The sequence below is a fragment of the Leuresthes tenuis genome, unplaced genomic scaffold (genome assembly GCF_036924035.1).
Source record: "Leuresthes tenuis unplaced genomic scaffold, fLeuTen1.0.hap1 SCAF_10, whole genome shotgun sequence".
Lineage (NCBI taxonomy): Eukaryota > Metazoa > Chordata > Actinopteri > Atheriniformes > Atherinopsidae > Leuresthes > Leuresthes tenuis.
The window spans coordinates 20,489,679-20,506,966 of NW_027325364.1; the positions used below are offsets into that span (position 1 = coordinate 20,489,679).

Below are 17,288 nucleotides of genomic sequence, written 5' to 3' on the forward strand. Positions count from 1 at the left end.
AAAAAAACGAGAAGGTATGAGGAGAGAGAATAACGGAAACAGACAGGAGGGCAGATCCAGGAAAATACTGAGACAGAACGCTTGGATTGCTGAGATCAGGCTGGATCACTGTCTGGCTTTGTCAATGAGATCTTCTTATTAATGTGTTCACACTGCTGCACAATGACTGACTTGCTGGCTGGCTGAGACACTGTCAAACAGATTGACAAACTGACAAGCTGGTTGACTGGCTGAGGGCTCAAGGTGAGGGATTGAGGTATAGTCCCTGGACTAAAATGGAGATGACAATGTTGTAGACAGAAATGATTCAATAAGAATACAACACAGGAATTTTCAAGCATAGGGGGTGAGAAAGGCATGGAAAAGGATGGAAAGACTGAGGAATGAGAAATAGAGGAGCTAAAGGGAGAGCAGTCAGTCAAAAGATAAAAGGAGACACTGAAGGCGAGGAGGAAGTGCAGTAGTCAGGGAGAGATAGAGAGATAGTAAGAGGTGTTTAATAAAGAAGAGATCATTTCGTTGTCACCACCAAGAGAGTCTCTGTCAGACAACTGCTTCTGTCAGAGAGAAGAAGAATTTAGACAAGCTCACCTGACAGCCTAACATCAAACTCTATTGGCACAATAGATTTAAGAAATGAAGGCAAAAAAAAGAGGCTTTAAAAAGCTGTTATCACACATAACATGACAGATGAGTAGCTTATGATCTCAAAATTGGCAGGGAGAAAATCACAGCCTTTTTACAAGTCAAAATTCAAACATTGGAGCAATGCTCGATTTTTTTACCCCCTGTTCTTTCCCGCAGTTTCAGATGTTTCGGGATATTATTCACAAACACAATACACATGCAACGCAACGACACAAATAAAAAAAAACACCAAAGCAGTGATAAAACACATTAGAAACACCAGCTGGTAATAATAAGACCAGCTTTTTACCAATTCCTGCCTTAGTCTGACTCAGACTTGGGTCACTTGTGTGTCAGAGTGTAAACACCTATGGTACAAGTGTGAGGGTATGTGTCTGAACACATTTGAGCCAAGAATTACATGTGCGTATGCAACTGTTTGCAACTGAATGTGTGTGTGAATTTGTGGAGTTTTAATGACAACGACGCTGTGCACCATCAGTGTTTTGGCAGGGTGTTTATCCCGGCACAAAAGTGAGACTGTGTTTCTTCGTTGTCGCAAATGCACGTGAGAAAGAAAACAGAGAGGATGGGAAAGACAGGTAGCCAGGACACAATATAAATCCTAAAACAACACAATTTACACTGCTCTGTTTACAAGTGGAAAATACATAATGCATGGTTGTCTTTTGTGTGTGTTATGGTTAGATCAATGTGTGACAAGGTTAAGTATGAATCTAAATGTTCCTTTTCTAGCTACACAATTTGGCTAAGCTGAAAAACACAAAGCAAGGACAGAAGGGGAGGTGGATGATGCCACGGCCTTGGGGAAATGTCAAATTACAACAACACTGCACCATCCAATATGGTGTCTTGTTCTGAACTGGATTCAGCTCCAAAATTCTATTTGATCCCAACAGCTCTAACAATCTGCTATAGTGGAAAAGGAAATGTAAAAAAGCATTGATAATAGATCACATGATGAAGTAAGGAGGCTAAGGAGAGCATGGAATGGGAGGAGAGGAGAGAAAGGGAGAGGAGAGTGCAGAATGTCCTGTTCTGAACCCAACTGGAACCTTTTCCTTGAATCCAGCAGATGCCTGGAGTGAGTTGAAATAACATCAACCTACGTTTCACCTAAGAGCAGTGACATGTGAGACACTCATAAAAACTACTGGAATACTTAAAACATACCAACAAAGTACTACAGGGAACCAGATGGTTAGGGTCAGCGTGTCCTTATTCCATTACTTTTCATCGTACCAAATGACAGCGAGTGTAATCAGTCTGAAACTGATGGATTTTTCGGTCCACAATGGAAGTGAAGTGTGAAGCAACAATGCAGAAATATTCCACAGAGCATTACAAAGTTATCTGAATACATTATAATGGAAGGAAATAACCCCTAACTCCTAACCCTAACTAAAACAGGACACAAACTTTTCAAACTGTTCTAAATGTATTCTGTTAATCTACGTTTTGTAACATTTTGTTACTATAACAACACTGACTTATTGAATGTTAGCTATGTTGGCTAGCTTTGTCAGCTAAAGTAATGTTTGCTGAAGGTGAAGTAGTTAACTATCCGTACAGTGACTGTGACCATTGTTAGGAGGGTAATTCAGTTATCTGTATGCATTAGTTCATTGAGTGGTCTATGCCGTCAATAGAAATGTATCCATGGATCATATACTGTAGTTAAGTTCAATATTTAATATTACAGCATTCTCTGGGTTTCAGCATTGTTTCTTTTTTAAATCTATTTTCATTCTACAGTTATTGTCCATCCATAGTCTTCCAGAAGCACCCTCCTGTGCCTTTGTATCATGTGGTTAACTGTGCAACATCAGTTGCTGACTACCCTAAATTTCTTCTACTGAAAAAGATCTCAGCCAAAGATCTATCAAACAACACAAGTACTACGCCAGAGAAGAAGGCCTTGGGTTGAAGGGGCCAGGGCTAACAGAGACTTTTAGCATGCCAATCCTTTTAGGAAGAGCTATAAGTCATCCTTAAGTCATGGAAAAGTTTTGATTTCTTCTTGTGCAATCCATAGAAAACAGTAAGACTGACTGTATTTCTGAATCTCGATGTATAAAACTTTGTGCACTCAGGTTTGGCTGGCTTTTTGAAATCTGTATGCATCCTGGCTGTGAGTTTGTTTGAGTGAAGCGTTAATGACAGCTCTCAGAGGGCCCTCACAGCCTCAGATCAGTGTTTTTCATTCCCTTGTGGAACAACGACAGCCCATGGATGCTCACCGTTTGATGTCTTCTGAACCGAAGTTCCCACCCACACACGCACGCATGTGCTCTAACACACATAAACAAACACAAGCACCAGCATCGATTCTACAACTCTCCAAGATGTCTCTGAGTGTATGTATACATTAGGTATACGTGAAAATCCTGTATGTTTGTAAATTGTTTGTGGTCTGTCCTAGCTTTGTGTGTTTACTTGTGTGCATCAGCATCCACGCAGGTTGGTCTCTGTGTGTGGTAGCTCCTAATTGGGATCCGATACAGCTGTCTTGTCTCTTACATTTCACTCATTTTTCCACCTCTCTGCCAGTTAGACTCAAACAGACAACACGGAGGGAGGATGGAGAGACTATAGTGCTTTAGAAGTCTTTGAATTCATTCCTCATGTGTAGTTTAACGTCTTCAGGAGCCATAAAGAAATGAAACCTTGGACTTTTTCCAGGATGAAAAGGCAATGTACTGTGAATTTAAAAGATAGCATAATACCACTGGGACATTAACTTTAGTGGCCAAAAAGGCTTTCCATGAAGTTTAAGTCATAAGCTAAAAGAAAAACGGGTTAGTTGGTGAATTTCAGAGTTGGGGTTATAGCAACAGAATAATCTCTGGTCGTCAGAAGGTAAACAACAACAAGTTTAAACAAACAAACAAAAAAGCCAAGATATTTTCTGAGAGCCACTAAATATATGAGTCCACTATTTACAGGGAAGTACTGAAATGTTTGGACATCTTTGGAAAGGTGTGGGGTTTCCAAAAGTGTTTGATCATATGATGAGCACTTGTGGTGAAACAGCTGGCAATACGCTTATTTGCTGGAGTTCAAGCTAGAGAGGGTAAGACAGAACAAAATGTGCAAAAAGCTGCATGACAGTCATCCAAAGGACCTTTGTCCCAACAGACTTTTTTGTCTCTCAAAGCTGGAAAAGCTCAGTTGAGTCTATTCTTAAACACTGGCTCATTTCCATTAAATGAGCATGACAAAGAGTCAGGCTACACCATACTTACACACTCTTTAGTTAATCTTACCTCTTCTAAATAGAAGGCAGACATTCTTAATATCATCACGTTCTACCTGCTTTTGACAAGGCAAAAAGGTTAATAATGAAAAAGTGCAGCAGATTGTCATTAATCATATATGGTTAATATAATATGAATAGCTAATTTACTTTACTTTTTGGAGCTGACTAGAGATCGGAACTATGTGGAGATGCAAACTTAAGATGAGTTCAGATTGCCCTCTATATAGTGTTTGGTACACAGAGGACTCACGGGGGGGCAGAGGTGGGCGGCTGCTGACGTATTTCGGACACTATTTGAATACAGCAGTGCTTCATAAGCATGCGCCGGATATTTACACTTACTTGTCACATAAACAAACAGCAGCAGGATGGATACCCGCCAAATCTGAGGTCATGGAAAGCAAAAGCTTGCAGTTTTGTTGTAATGTGAAAATGTCTCTCCACAATACTGACATAAAACTAAAACTAAACCGTGCACACCCACAACTTTTAAAAACCGTACTGTATCCACCTACACAAGCATTTACTGCAGCCAACACTATATAATAATCTTCTACATACTAGTTACAAAATAGTAATACCCACAAAAAAAAAAGCAACTAAACGTGTCAAAACAAAACAAGTGTTTGAGTTTTTAGAAACCATTGTTGTAGCTTGTCACAATAACGAGCGGCAAACGCTAGCAGTAGCGCTAGCGTGCTCTGTCAGCCCCATACTGTAACTGCTGGCTGTAGGCTGCAATGCACGACAGTCCATTTCGACTAATGTAACGGATAGATAGATAGATAGATAGATAGATAGATAGATAGATAGATAGATAGATAGATAGATAGATAGATAGATAGATAGATAGATAGATAGATAGATAGATAGATAGATAGATAGATAGATAGATAGATAGATAGATAGATAGATAGATAGATAGATAGATAGATAGATAGATGGATAGATGGATGGATGGATGGATGGATGGATGGATGGATGGATGGATGGATGGATGGATGGATGGATGGATAGATAGATAGATAGATAGATAGATAGATAGATAGATAGATAGATAGATAGATAGATAGATAGATAGATAGATAGATAGATAGATAGATAGATGTAGTGAATCAGTGTGTGAGGGAGACAACAAGTGAGAGTTACAGCTGGTGAGTGTGAGAGAAATTGCCCTTGTGTTTCGCTTTAGATTCTGCTCACGTTCTCCTCTGTCCCCAGACGTTAAAAGTGTGTCCATAGTTTTGGCGACCGCGGGAGTGATTGGAAATGTCAGCTGACAACAGCACTTTTCACTGACACTCTGAGAACTGGCATGGAGACAGAGAGAGGGGGGTGTGGTGGGGGGGGGGGGGGGGGGGTAGGCTGGAAGAGGAGGAAAGGAAACCATGCTTGGTTACAATAAGGATGAAGATGACATTGAGTTGAAAAAGTGTATGTGTGTGTGTTTGTGTTTGTGTGGTCAGTGGCAACGGGCTGTCTTTCTGTTGTTGACTATAACTGGGTGCATGAATGACATGCCTGTGTTTTTGTATCAGTACCTCTGACTGATGTGAGAGTGCCACTCTGTCCATTTCCGATAGCCAAAGAGAGTTACAACCCAAATGCTATGACAGCTGCCCAAGAGCACCCACAGACCGCCCCCTCCCCCAACGACCTTTCCTAAATGTTACTGGACACTTGGCACACTGACCGGGCCCCTAATGAAACTTTTATTGGCCCCCATTTTTCACCCTGTTTCTCCAGAATGCCTCCAGGGTTACTCTGAAATACAACTGGCTTGAAATGCATCTGACACACAGAAGGGCAGGTTGTGTGTATAGATGTGTGCATCTTCACATTTTACTCTTACTCTATGTTTTTTCCTTGATTAAAAAATCTGTTGGATCAATAAAAAGTATTAAATCATCTACAACATGTACTAATTGAAATCAGCTGAACTGAATAATAATTATTGTTATGAATAAAAAAAAAAGAAAAGAAAAGACAATCTGCAATTACATTGCATATTTTTAAAACCAGCTGAGAAGGTGTTCCTTGAAAGGACAGACATTTGAAAAAGGGGTTGGGAGATGATTCGATCACTATTACTGTCTGTCATAAGGGAACTTCAACCAATCCGATCAACAGAGCTCAACAAGTGGAGCCAGTCTGTTAGAAGCAGCTGCCATCTGTGACTGAATACTCTATCTACAAACTGCCATAACTACCTTCATTAGACTCTAATAGATCAAAACCTTTATGTTTCACTCACAAACATACCTTAAATCATAGCCTGCTGGATCCTCTCAAAACCATGGTCACGCAAACCTCACATGAATCCAGCGAGGATTCTGTGTCCACTGGCAGCTGATTCAGCAATGCAAGCACTCACGATTTTTCTTTCAGAGCGCTTCTAAAGTGTTTATTGCAACTAGCTGTATGAAAACTGACAGCCAGAAAGTCTTTCCTTCACCATTATTGCAAGTGTTCTACCTCTCTTTCACTGTGACTGGCCAGTGAGAGTTAACATTATATTTACAACTATTGTGGTTTTCTAAAAGGTTAACGATTTTCAACTGAGAGATTGCTTTTACCAGTAGCAGCTTTTGTGCTGCAATTACATACTTACTTTCCGCTGCAGTTTCACTACTAATTTAGTTTCTATTGTCATAGAATGTGTGGAATTATGTACCTAACTGTCCTCTGTAAATCTCTGTGAATCAACTGGCGACTGTGGGGTTTAAAACCTCTGCTGATAGACTGAGAGATGTAGTGTATTTGTCTGTTCTTGTGTGAGTAGATGATGCAGTGCAGGAGAGAGCGGATGGGTTAGGCCCAGTCGGGTTGTGTTTTTTCCTCTGAGGAAGTAGAGAGGAGGACTGACACAGAGGTCAAGAGCAAACTGTTGAGACTCATTGGAAGCTGATGTTGGACTCATACAGCACTAATTACTACAAGCTGAAGAAAACCAAGCAGGAATGAACAGAACTCAGTCGAATTGGCAGGAGCTGTTTTATGCATCTGCAGAGCAGGGACAAAGTCAGAATCCAACAGAATATAATAGAACTCACGGCTGGCAGAGTTTGATGAGGTCCTGGTCTGTGGTGGCAGGTGGCAGGCCTCTGATGTACAGGTTGGTCTTACTGAGTTGCTCCATTAACCCTCCTCCCTGACCTCCACCTCCACCTCCACCTGTAGTGCTGGGGCTGGGAGGAGCCATAGGCGGAGGGGGAGGAGCATAGGACTGCTGCAGAGACAGAGAGATGAGGAAAAAGTTAAAGGTCGCCTAAAATCACAACATTCCAAATTATTTTCTATTGCCTGTGCAATAATCATTGTGATGTAAAAATGTGTTACTACAAAAAAAAACAATTTTCAGTTTCTTTCCCTTCATCCTATCCAATCAAAACTTTTTAATCTACAAAATTTACATCCTGCTGGGTTGTCTTTTCCTGTCCCACACCAATTTCTTGATTCAGCAGGAAGCACATCAAATTAAGGAAGTAGGATATGAGAAATTTACAGGGCTTGACTATTACGGCATTAAGTTTTACCACAGAAACTCGCACCAATAACAAAAACAAGAATCTTAGCAAGCCCTTCTGCGTTTTAACATTTAAACAATACAATACACATTCCTTCTCAGTCAAGAAAGGAGCTACCTATTCAAAAATGATAACATTTTCATGTTTTAGATGAGGTACTGTTTCTCTCCATTGTATTTGATGGTAGGAAGTTTGTAAAGTCAGTGATTGTGAGTCTTTCCGTTGATGTATGCGTGTGCAGGTTTAAGGATAAAGTCAAAACCAGAGAGAAATGTTCTTTTTGTCATTAGATAGTTTTGAAAAATATTCATCAAAATCTGCCAATATAATTTGTTTCTAATTCAAACAAATGTCAACTAAATAGAAAAAGAATGAACTCAAATAAAGGATCTTTGCTTAGGTGACCTTATAACCTTATAACATCAAGCTACCAACATTTATTACATGGACAGTCATAAACCAAACAGTACGGAATTCAATCCTCGAATACATTTTATTGAATTTTCATCATATATCCTGCTGTAGGTGCACAAAACAGGCCATCCAGAGTTTAATTCTGGCATGAGTGCTAAATCACCCTTTAACTTACTAAAACATCTCATATTGGCCTCCACTGTCCAATTACACAGCTCAATACAGCCTAAATGGCTTAATAAGATGACCGTTTCTGGCAGAGAGGAAGGGCAGTGAGAGGATTAATGAGTGTCTGGCACTGATGGAACACCCACCTCTGCTTTGCCTTCGGCAAACTATTAGGTTAAGTTTGGAGGAAGTAAACAAGCTTGATGGCTGCTATGACAACAGCAATGAAAACACTGTCTTGATGTTCGGCGCAAAAAGCTACACTGTCCTGACACAGAGGTCATGCATCAGCTTCGCTATCACAGTAAAGTGGAAGGAACAAGTTCCGAGAGAAAGAGAAGGTGAGAAACAGACGAAACAGGAAGAGTATATGTGCTTGAATCCTGGAGGAGACGTGTGTGTGAATAAGTACAGGCAAATGAAAGTGAACCTTTGTGAGCTGGTGTTTGTGATAATGACAGGCTGTCACTGCAGAGCAATGTGGAGCCCGAGCCAGCTCTGATATTAATCCATTACCTGTATGTCTCTCAACTGGCACGCAACAACCAACACACACATACACACACACGCAGGCATGCTGGCAGCTCAGCACACTGCGTTAACAGGAGTCAGCGCGTGTTTAACATACATCCAGCAGTAAAAGGAGATGGTGCTCGTGTCATTTAAGGGCAGCGGTTCACATTCACCAGCTCAGTCTCACAAAAGAAAAGTTTAATAGGTATGTTTGTCCACACCTTAAAATGTAGTACTATCACTACAAAGGCCGAAGAATTGGAAGATGGTTATGTTTTCATTGCCTGTTGTTGTGTAAGGAGAAGCTTTAAAGCAATGCAATACAGAGTTGTTAACCATGTACAGTGTCTAACAATACTTCTGCTAAACCTTGTGCTTTTATCCAGAGCTACATTTTTATTGTAATCAAAAGCTAAACTTTATATATGGTAAGTTTTTTTCATGACTAACCCCAATAAAACTGAATAAAATAAAAGTGACTGGTTCTTGGTTCGTGGTTCTTTCACTTGACATTCTGCAACTCTCCATCCGTCCACTCCAACTTCCTTTTTACTACTTCATACTTAACAGCTTTGGAGCATCTAATAGGTCTGCAAAACAACATTTCTGTTACAACCTGCGACCACAATCTTGGACAAACCATTTTTTGAGCTTTAAAAATGCAGTAACTTTGCCATTTTTTGAGCATGCATAACAATCTAACAAAATGCAAAAGGTTTGCACGTTACAATTTTGAAAAGCAAAAAAAGACATTGAGCGATTTTTTTGCTCAGACAGTGTTGTACTTGAGCCATATTTGCCATATTTGAGCCTATATTATAAAACTATTTCGCACTGTGGACCAGCGTTTTTACTCATTCTGCCGTGAGTCAGTTACCAAGTTTAGCAACCAGGAAAGTGATCCTTTTCTATTTATTTATTTTTTAAATCTGGGAGTTCTGGACTCTTATCTATGACTTGAAATATCTTGAACCATTTATTCATTTATCAAAATAGTCATTAGTACAGACAACAGACTTTTCTCCTATCAATTTTTTTGTCATATGTATAGAAGACAAACCAGCTCTGTGGTGCACTTCCTAAAAGTGTATCAGGGAGTGAAAAATCTCTACAGAGAGGTGTGCATGTATTATAGCATGTGGTGTCTGTGTTTGTGATAATAAAAACCTCAGCGCTTCAAAGCCTGATCTGATAACATGGATGCATGGTTGATGGAAAGTGTCAGACACAAATAAAGGACCCCTAAGCTAAAATGTGAAAGAGAGATATCACTGGAGTGAAAGCCATAAAAACAGGTGCTGAACACATTTCATGCTTGCAAACACAGTGTGAGCTCATGCAGTATATACACAAAAATGCACTGTTAGCCTTATCTTTGTATATATTCGTTTCATTCCGGCAGGATCTGGAGCAGAAAAGACATCTTTCAGTCACAAACGCACACAGATGTCCAGGTATGCACCAATGTACAAAATCTTTCTCCTTTCTCTCGTCTCGCTGACACAACACACACACACACACACACACGCACACCTGATCAAAGGCCTTGGCCAGGGAACCTCTTTCAGCCAATTTGTGCAGCTGTCGGGGTTGGACTGATAGTGAGTTGTGTGTATAAAGTGTCAGATACTATGATATGGGAAATCCTTTGAAACATTAAAATATCTCTTTGGCATCCACACTTCCCGCTATCTTTTTCCTCTGTCACCCACTGTCAATTTTGACTCCCCCATCGCTCAGTCTGTTGCTCTTTTCACCTCTGCCCCTCCACTTCCTACCTATCGTCTCTATACATCTCAGGTTTCATCCCCTCCGCTCGCTTCTGCTCCCAGTTTCTTTCTTCAAGGATTAGTCTGCAGTCGCGTGTGTAGACTGAAGGCTGCCTCTCAGCTGGCGTTGTTGACACACTTAGTACAGTGAAGCAGCTCTCACAGTGGGGGAAAAAGGCTCAGAGGCAGTGACACAAACTGTCACACAAAGCAAACATAGTTATTGGGATGCCGGATTTCATGCATGACTGAGCCATGGAACTGCAGCACACTGCAGAACATCACTCCACAGTGTCATGGATGTGCATGCGGTTGACTACCTGGTGAGCATAAATTTGACTTTTCTTTACACGTGTAGAGGAAAATGTTGAAGATACTTCAAAACATTGTTGAATCAAAACTACAAAAAACAACTATTGCTGCTACTAAAACATAATTTACTTTACCTTGAAGGGGAAAAAAACATGTTTGCTGCACATTCTAGGCTATACTTGAGTGTGACTATACTTTGTGCCTTTATCTCACAGAACAGCTGCTGGCATTCATAGTTATTCGCTTAGCATAATGATATCATCACATCACCTGCATCAGCAGATAAAATGCTAAATGTGTTACTGGCATATCAGATATGGGAGAAAATACCATATCGTTCATCCCTAATTTTGTCTGAAAATGTTACCTAAAATATAAGCGTTTCATATTTTCTGATAAATGCATACACTTGAATGCAGTGCATTTCATAACAGTGCAAGGAGAGATAAGAGTTTGTATGTCAAGTTATTACAACTACAACAGAAATGTGATGTTCTCTGTTGTTAGATGAAGAAAATACTATGCGTGCGTTCCTCAAAATCTCCAGCTCACCAATAAGTTGGAGAGTATCAACAATTCTTTTTAGTAAAAATTTCACCTTAAGCATATTTCACACTAGTTCTGACAATGAACTAGAGAAATATCAAAATAAGACCAGCTATGAAATCAACTGGAATAAACAACAGTCACAGACATGAGGGAGGAGCAGTATGGGTAAAAACTTTAATATCTCTCTTCCTCCTTCTCTTATTCATTTGTTCTGTCCAGAAATCATCCATCCATTTTCTATACCCACTTTATCCTGCTCACGCTTGCAATGGGGGGAAGTTTCTTATCACAGCTGCCATGAGGTGAGAGTACACCATGGATGCTAGAATCACAGAATCAATAGTGCACAGAAATAAAAAGATGCACAATTGATGGACAGGTTGACAGCTAGTGTACACTTTCTTCTTGTAAAGTCTAATTCTTAAGTGTCAAGTGCTAGTGTTCAAATGTCTCTTTATTCAATTAACGAAAATTCAATTTCTTTTCCGAAAAAATATCCACACTAGAGAGAGGCACAGTGAAATTCCTCCACACACCTAAATAAAAAATTATAGGCTAATTGAAGTGGTGACTTCCTTAGACTAGTTTGTGCACTACTGTAGTTGTTGAGATAACCTCTGTCATTACAATGAGAACTGTACATTAATAAAGAATGACCAAATGGAAGAGAGCTCTCTGACTTAATGAACTTTCTATGTGGTGGTTGAGAAAGTTGTTAGATTAGCTGCTAACGGCAAAGTAAACTAAATAAAAGTAGAAGGTACAACATTCAAACACATGACAAATTCTGTACTCTTTCTCCTTATCCAACTGTTTTACTGAGGGACAGATTATTACAAAAAGCACACACAAAACATGTAAATGCCTGCAATTAAATACTCAAGCACACACATTTGTAAGTACAGTCCTCAACCCTCCGAAACTGTGCATCGTTTACTCCTGGGAAACTTTGAAAATGAGCAGGTATTAAATCACAAGCTTTGTGACAATCAAACCTATCTGCATTCATTGTATCTTCCTCATGGCAAGAGGGAAAGGAAGTTATGTGGAAGCAGAGCTGTGTCAGAAGGTGCTGCACAGTGCCACAGAGGGGGGAACTTCCTATGACAGGTCGGAAGAAAGGGGGTAAAAAAGGGACAGTGAGATGATGAAGGCTGAGTGGCTGATGAAGAGAATTATGTAAGATAGGGTAAAAGGAAAGAGGAGGGGTGATGGGAGAAAGGAAAAAGGCGGACATGGTAGAGAGAGATGATTGTTCCAGTCTCTTCCGATGCTTCCTGAAACACAGAGGAAAGAATGCAGGCTATTTTTGGGTCCAGCACTGAGATTCTCCCTTACTCTCTATGCGTCTAAACACAGCAGCGGAAGGGTTTCAGGAAGAGCTTATGAAAACATTGGAATGGAAACACGGCACCCAATATACCATCCGTTTGGAAATTACACAAGCAGCTAAAATAAGCCATAAGTGTTTGCTTGTCAGAAACCTTAAAAAGACAACAAATCATGTTTTGAGGAATACATAAATAACTCGATCCTCAAACTATTGTGTTCAGGCCACATTTGTAAAGATAATGTGGATTCAGGATCTTAGAAGCACTACGCACAGAAGAAATACTTCAAAATTCTGTATAAAGACAGGGATAATGCATACTTATGAGAGAGGACGCAGACAAAATTGCAGTATATTAGTATGTTAATGCTGTGCACAGGTAATAACAGCCTTCTTAGAGACAAGCCGATATTATATTTAACACAGTGCACTTAACAGGTTTCCAAGTGTCAAGCTAAAGAATGTGTATGTTAGACATGTAATCTAGCCAACAATTAGTCTGGCGAGTAAATGATATGGCCAGGAAGATCACATTGCAGGGTTATTTAATAAAACCATTTTAAAGTCCAGTTCCTTGAACGGCGTAGAATTCCTGGAGAAGGATCTGCAGTCCTTTGTCCTTACATGAGGCGCAATAATAATCATGAGTTCAGGATGTCATAATGCCCCTTTTCACAATATCTTATAGAGATTAAGATGTTCAAATGAATGACACATGTAGACCCTGTCACCAGTGGCACAGCACAAAAAAAGTGTGTGCAGAATGTTCGAAACACATGAAATATAGTTTATATACTATAACATTCCGAGCTCCTATGTCTTCAGTTGTATTGTGAGGTTTAATACTGTGAGCATAGGGCAAGAGTAAAACAATCTCATTCTGGCCCATAAGGCCTCACAGTGAAGACAAAACCTAAAGGATTACAATACAGACAGCTGTGAGTATTACAAGTGAAATCATAGGATTAGATCATGCTGTCACTCTCACTCAAATTGACAGAAATGGTTAGATGAAAAACTCCCTCAGAGTTATTAAACTTTTATGATGCTAGTGAAGGTTTCTGTCAGTGAAAATTGGAATGTCTCAAGAGTCCTAAAATTGCACATTAAACAATACTTACTACATAATAAAACTGGCCTCCAGGTTTTTTTCTATGAATATCTTCAAAAATCATCATTTGGATTGTCTGACTTCTTCAGGAACATGAGAAGATGGTGATAGTTGCTATGCAGCTGATTCACCCTCTGTAGCTGTTTCACAACCTGAAGGTCGTGCTGCTTCATGATACTAGTTACCAAATGAAAATCCTGTAAGAATTTTCTTTTGAAGATCTAAGACATCCACATGCTGACGATTTCAAACTTAACCTGGATCTGTGCTAGGGACAGAGTAAGGAAAATGCGGTAGCTGTCCAATTTTGTGATCTTTTATCAAGAAACTACAACATTTTGCATTGTGAACCAATGTAGCTATTTTACATTGTGGCATGAGATTGGTTTATTCAAGAAGAGAAAGGCTCTTTTGAAACTAATATAACTTTAACTATAGGGATAAGTCTGTAAAACAATTCCTCAGGCAACAGTAACTGTTTTCATATTGTACTAATTAGAAGTTGCAGGCTTTGTGAGAGCCCTCTGCTGGGGCCCTGGTATTGGTACGATGCTGCTGTGTGTCACTGGAAACAAACTTACTAGACCACTATATTTTTATATGTGTAAGACTAGACTTACCGTACCCTTAAGCTAACATAGCATAATTATTGTAATTTAAGGCTCTTTAACTCTGCAGACACACTGGTTTTTTGAGACAGAAATAAGTGGATATCAGGTTTTACCAGGGTGACTGCAAATTTCATCAGCCTAGATTTAAGACCGCTGTGAGGTCAATCAGAATGGAAAAAGATTATCTTTAATTAAAATGCAGAATGCGGACATATTGGAATATAGCCTCCACACCCTTCCAAACTGTAATGATAGTAACAGTGCAACGGGGAAATAGACTATTTACAAGGCAAAAGAAAGTTGTCATGTAAACCAGTTTTTTTACTTGTATAAAACAATCCTGCTTGTTGAACTATTAACTTTTTAATCAAAATGTTTCCATTATCCTGTACAATATGAAACCCAGTTGTGTTTGGTTCCTCAGATAAAGCATTGCTTCCTGCATTTTAGCACTAGTTTTGCAACACTGCTAACAGCAATGCTGATGTTGCATTTTGACTTTCTCATGCTTTTCTTGCTTTTTGTCTGTTCATTACATTTTGAGTACTCTCACTCTTGTTGCCCCCTTGTTTAGTTTTCACCTCTCCCCTGATTTCCTCTCCTCCCTCTCCTTCTTTTCCCGGCCTCGTTCACATACAACTCCTTCCCTGTTTCCCCTCAGAAGATCAGGTCAACTACGCTGCTTCCCAGTGGAACGGCATGTTCCAGCCTTCCACCTCTCTATCTCTCTTGTTAACATCAGCTACAACAGCATCAACACACACTTGGGCTGTCATAAACAAGTTGCACAAACATCCCCGGAGGACATCCAGTTTGGACTTGGTGCTCAGTGACCTGGTGAAAGATAAGGAGGTGATGGAGAGCGACTGTGGTAGGTTGCTGAACTCTCAGCGAATTCCTGTGGCTGTGTTTTTGAGAAGGTCAGACAGAGGTGAGGTTTAGGCCTTATGCGAGTATTCAGACAAGCTGTTTAACTTGAGAGTGATCTGAATTTGAATTAGCCTGGTCAGCTATTGCGCTTGAGACTCCAGGCTAATTGTGTGTTAGTGTTTGAGGTTAAGGGAATTTTTTGTGCTAAAACTGATGATGTCAGCTTGTGCAACAACATTCAGCATTTGGGTATTTTCTGTGCATGCACATTTATGTGGACATCTAAAGTAACTGTAGAGCTCGGATTACCAAACAACGCTGTTACAGTTCATCTTTCTGTGGTCACGTCTTGAAACAAATGGCAGTCCACTTAAAAAATATACTTCAAAGAAGTTAGGATGATTATTCTAAGCTTTATCATCACGATGTAGAGGCTCTCAACGTGCTACAGCGCAATAAGCAGAAATGCATTAAATCATTATTAGCACCATTATGTTATTAAAGAAAACAGAATTCTGAATTAAAGATAAAAGCACACTGGTGGTTTGCACCGTCTACTCACAGATAAAAGCTCCTAGTTTTTTAAATTGGTGAACTAAGCCCGGTTTCCCTTAGGAATACCTCTATCTTAGTCAATTCTGCCTTCACGATAAAAAATAAAATAAAAAAACGTGCGACTAAGTGCCCCATACTGTATGTAATGAAATTAAAATCACCATAACAAGGTCAGGGTGGATGTCAGTCAAACTTTAAAGTTAAAAGAAAATAAAAAACACAAACCTCACCTTTTCTCATCAGAGATGTGAAATTGGTGGCTTATTTGTGGAGTTATTCATCTTTCCCACCAGCATGAAAAAAAGGTTCTGCTCTGGGTCTAGAAACAGTTTTTGAAAGATTCAGAGCATTTTGGCTAAAATAAATTGGTTCCGAGGCTCTAAAGTTGGTAATGCAGTGGAGACATAGACAGGTTTGCAAGATGGTAGCAGGATTCAAAAAATCCTAAAAGGTCACTCCCTAAAGGAGTGAATGTTGAGTCCTTTTCTTATTGTTTCAGATCTTGAGTCACATTGTGGAAGACAATGGGAGCCCACCACAGTGACTAGCTAAGATCAAATAAATGTAGTGGATGAATTATAGGTGCAGGAATGCACAAACCCCCATCTCTAGGAAAACTGGAAAGTTTTCTAAAATGCAACAAAAATGTAAATGTGTCATCTGTTTACTCAAACTTTTACTGAATAAAACCAACTGCAGTTGGTATTTCAGCATTTCCAATAATTTACATGAATATTCCTTTCGCACTTTTTATATTTGGGAATTTAGTATTCTAATTGTTGCAGTTTTGGAAGATGATCTCCTCTTTACCATGCTCCATATATATTTAACAGGAGACTGATCTGGACTGCAGGCATGTCAGTCAAGCACACATGCTTTGTGTATTAAGCCACATTGCTGAAAGTTGTTCAGTGTGAGTTCTGGCATTTTCCCGCTGAAATAATCACAGACCTCCTTGATGGCGGCATGTCTCCAACATAACCGTCACAGACATCAGCATTTGGACCTTCAGCCTTTTTCCCAATAGCTTCGCCACTGCATGATACAGTTCCGGGTTATATATTTGAACATAGTTGTGGTCAGTATTAAGTGAAAATGGTTTTCCAAGCACACTCTCAATACCATGTGACTATATCGATCATGGTGGCATAACTGTTTCTCATGCAGAGGGCTCGAAGGTCATGCACATCCCACAGTGTTTTTCAGCTTTGAACTTAACACACTGAGATTACCCTTTGATTTGTTTGCATTTTCTAAGTTGGACAGTAAGGACAATGAAAATTGTTTGCCTTGAGACAAAAAGAGCTTTTGTCTGTCAAATAAATGTTTAAACAAATGAACATATTACAGATTTAAGTTTCATTTAAATTAAGAAAACTTGCTATATTTTCTGGATATCAGGTTTTAAAAAACATACTGGATGAAGACAGTGTGCCCCAAAGGCATAACAAAATGCTTTAAGAATGTGCTTAACAAAAAAAAAATGTACTAGTATTCATCATCATTTAAGACAAGCAAGTTCTGCAATTTCACAAATTTATTCTTGAAAGGTACTGTGTAGATGTTGGCTCAAATTCAAGTCCCCACTCCTGTCATGCTATTGCATATGTGTTGCATTTATCACCAGCAACAACCACATCAACTCACAAGTC

General features: G+C 39.5%; 1 protein-coding gene across 2 annotated transcripts in view; it reads right to left on the reverse strand.

Moving 5' to 3' along the window:
• The window catches only part of LOC140316721 (RNA-binding motif, single-stranded-interacting protein 3-like), a 123,430-nt gene that overhangs the window by 80,924 nt on the left and 25,218 nt on the right, over positions 1-17,288 (reverse strand). For both annotated transcript variants that reach the window (XM_072394665.1, XM_072394664.1), the window contains exon 2: positions 6,961-7,136. In XM_072394665.1, the coding sequence (XP_072250766.1) occupies positions 6,961-7,136 (176 nt within the window). The remainder of the gene's footprint in view (positions 1-6,960; positions 7,137-17,288) is intronic.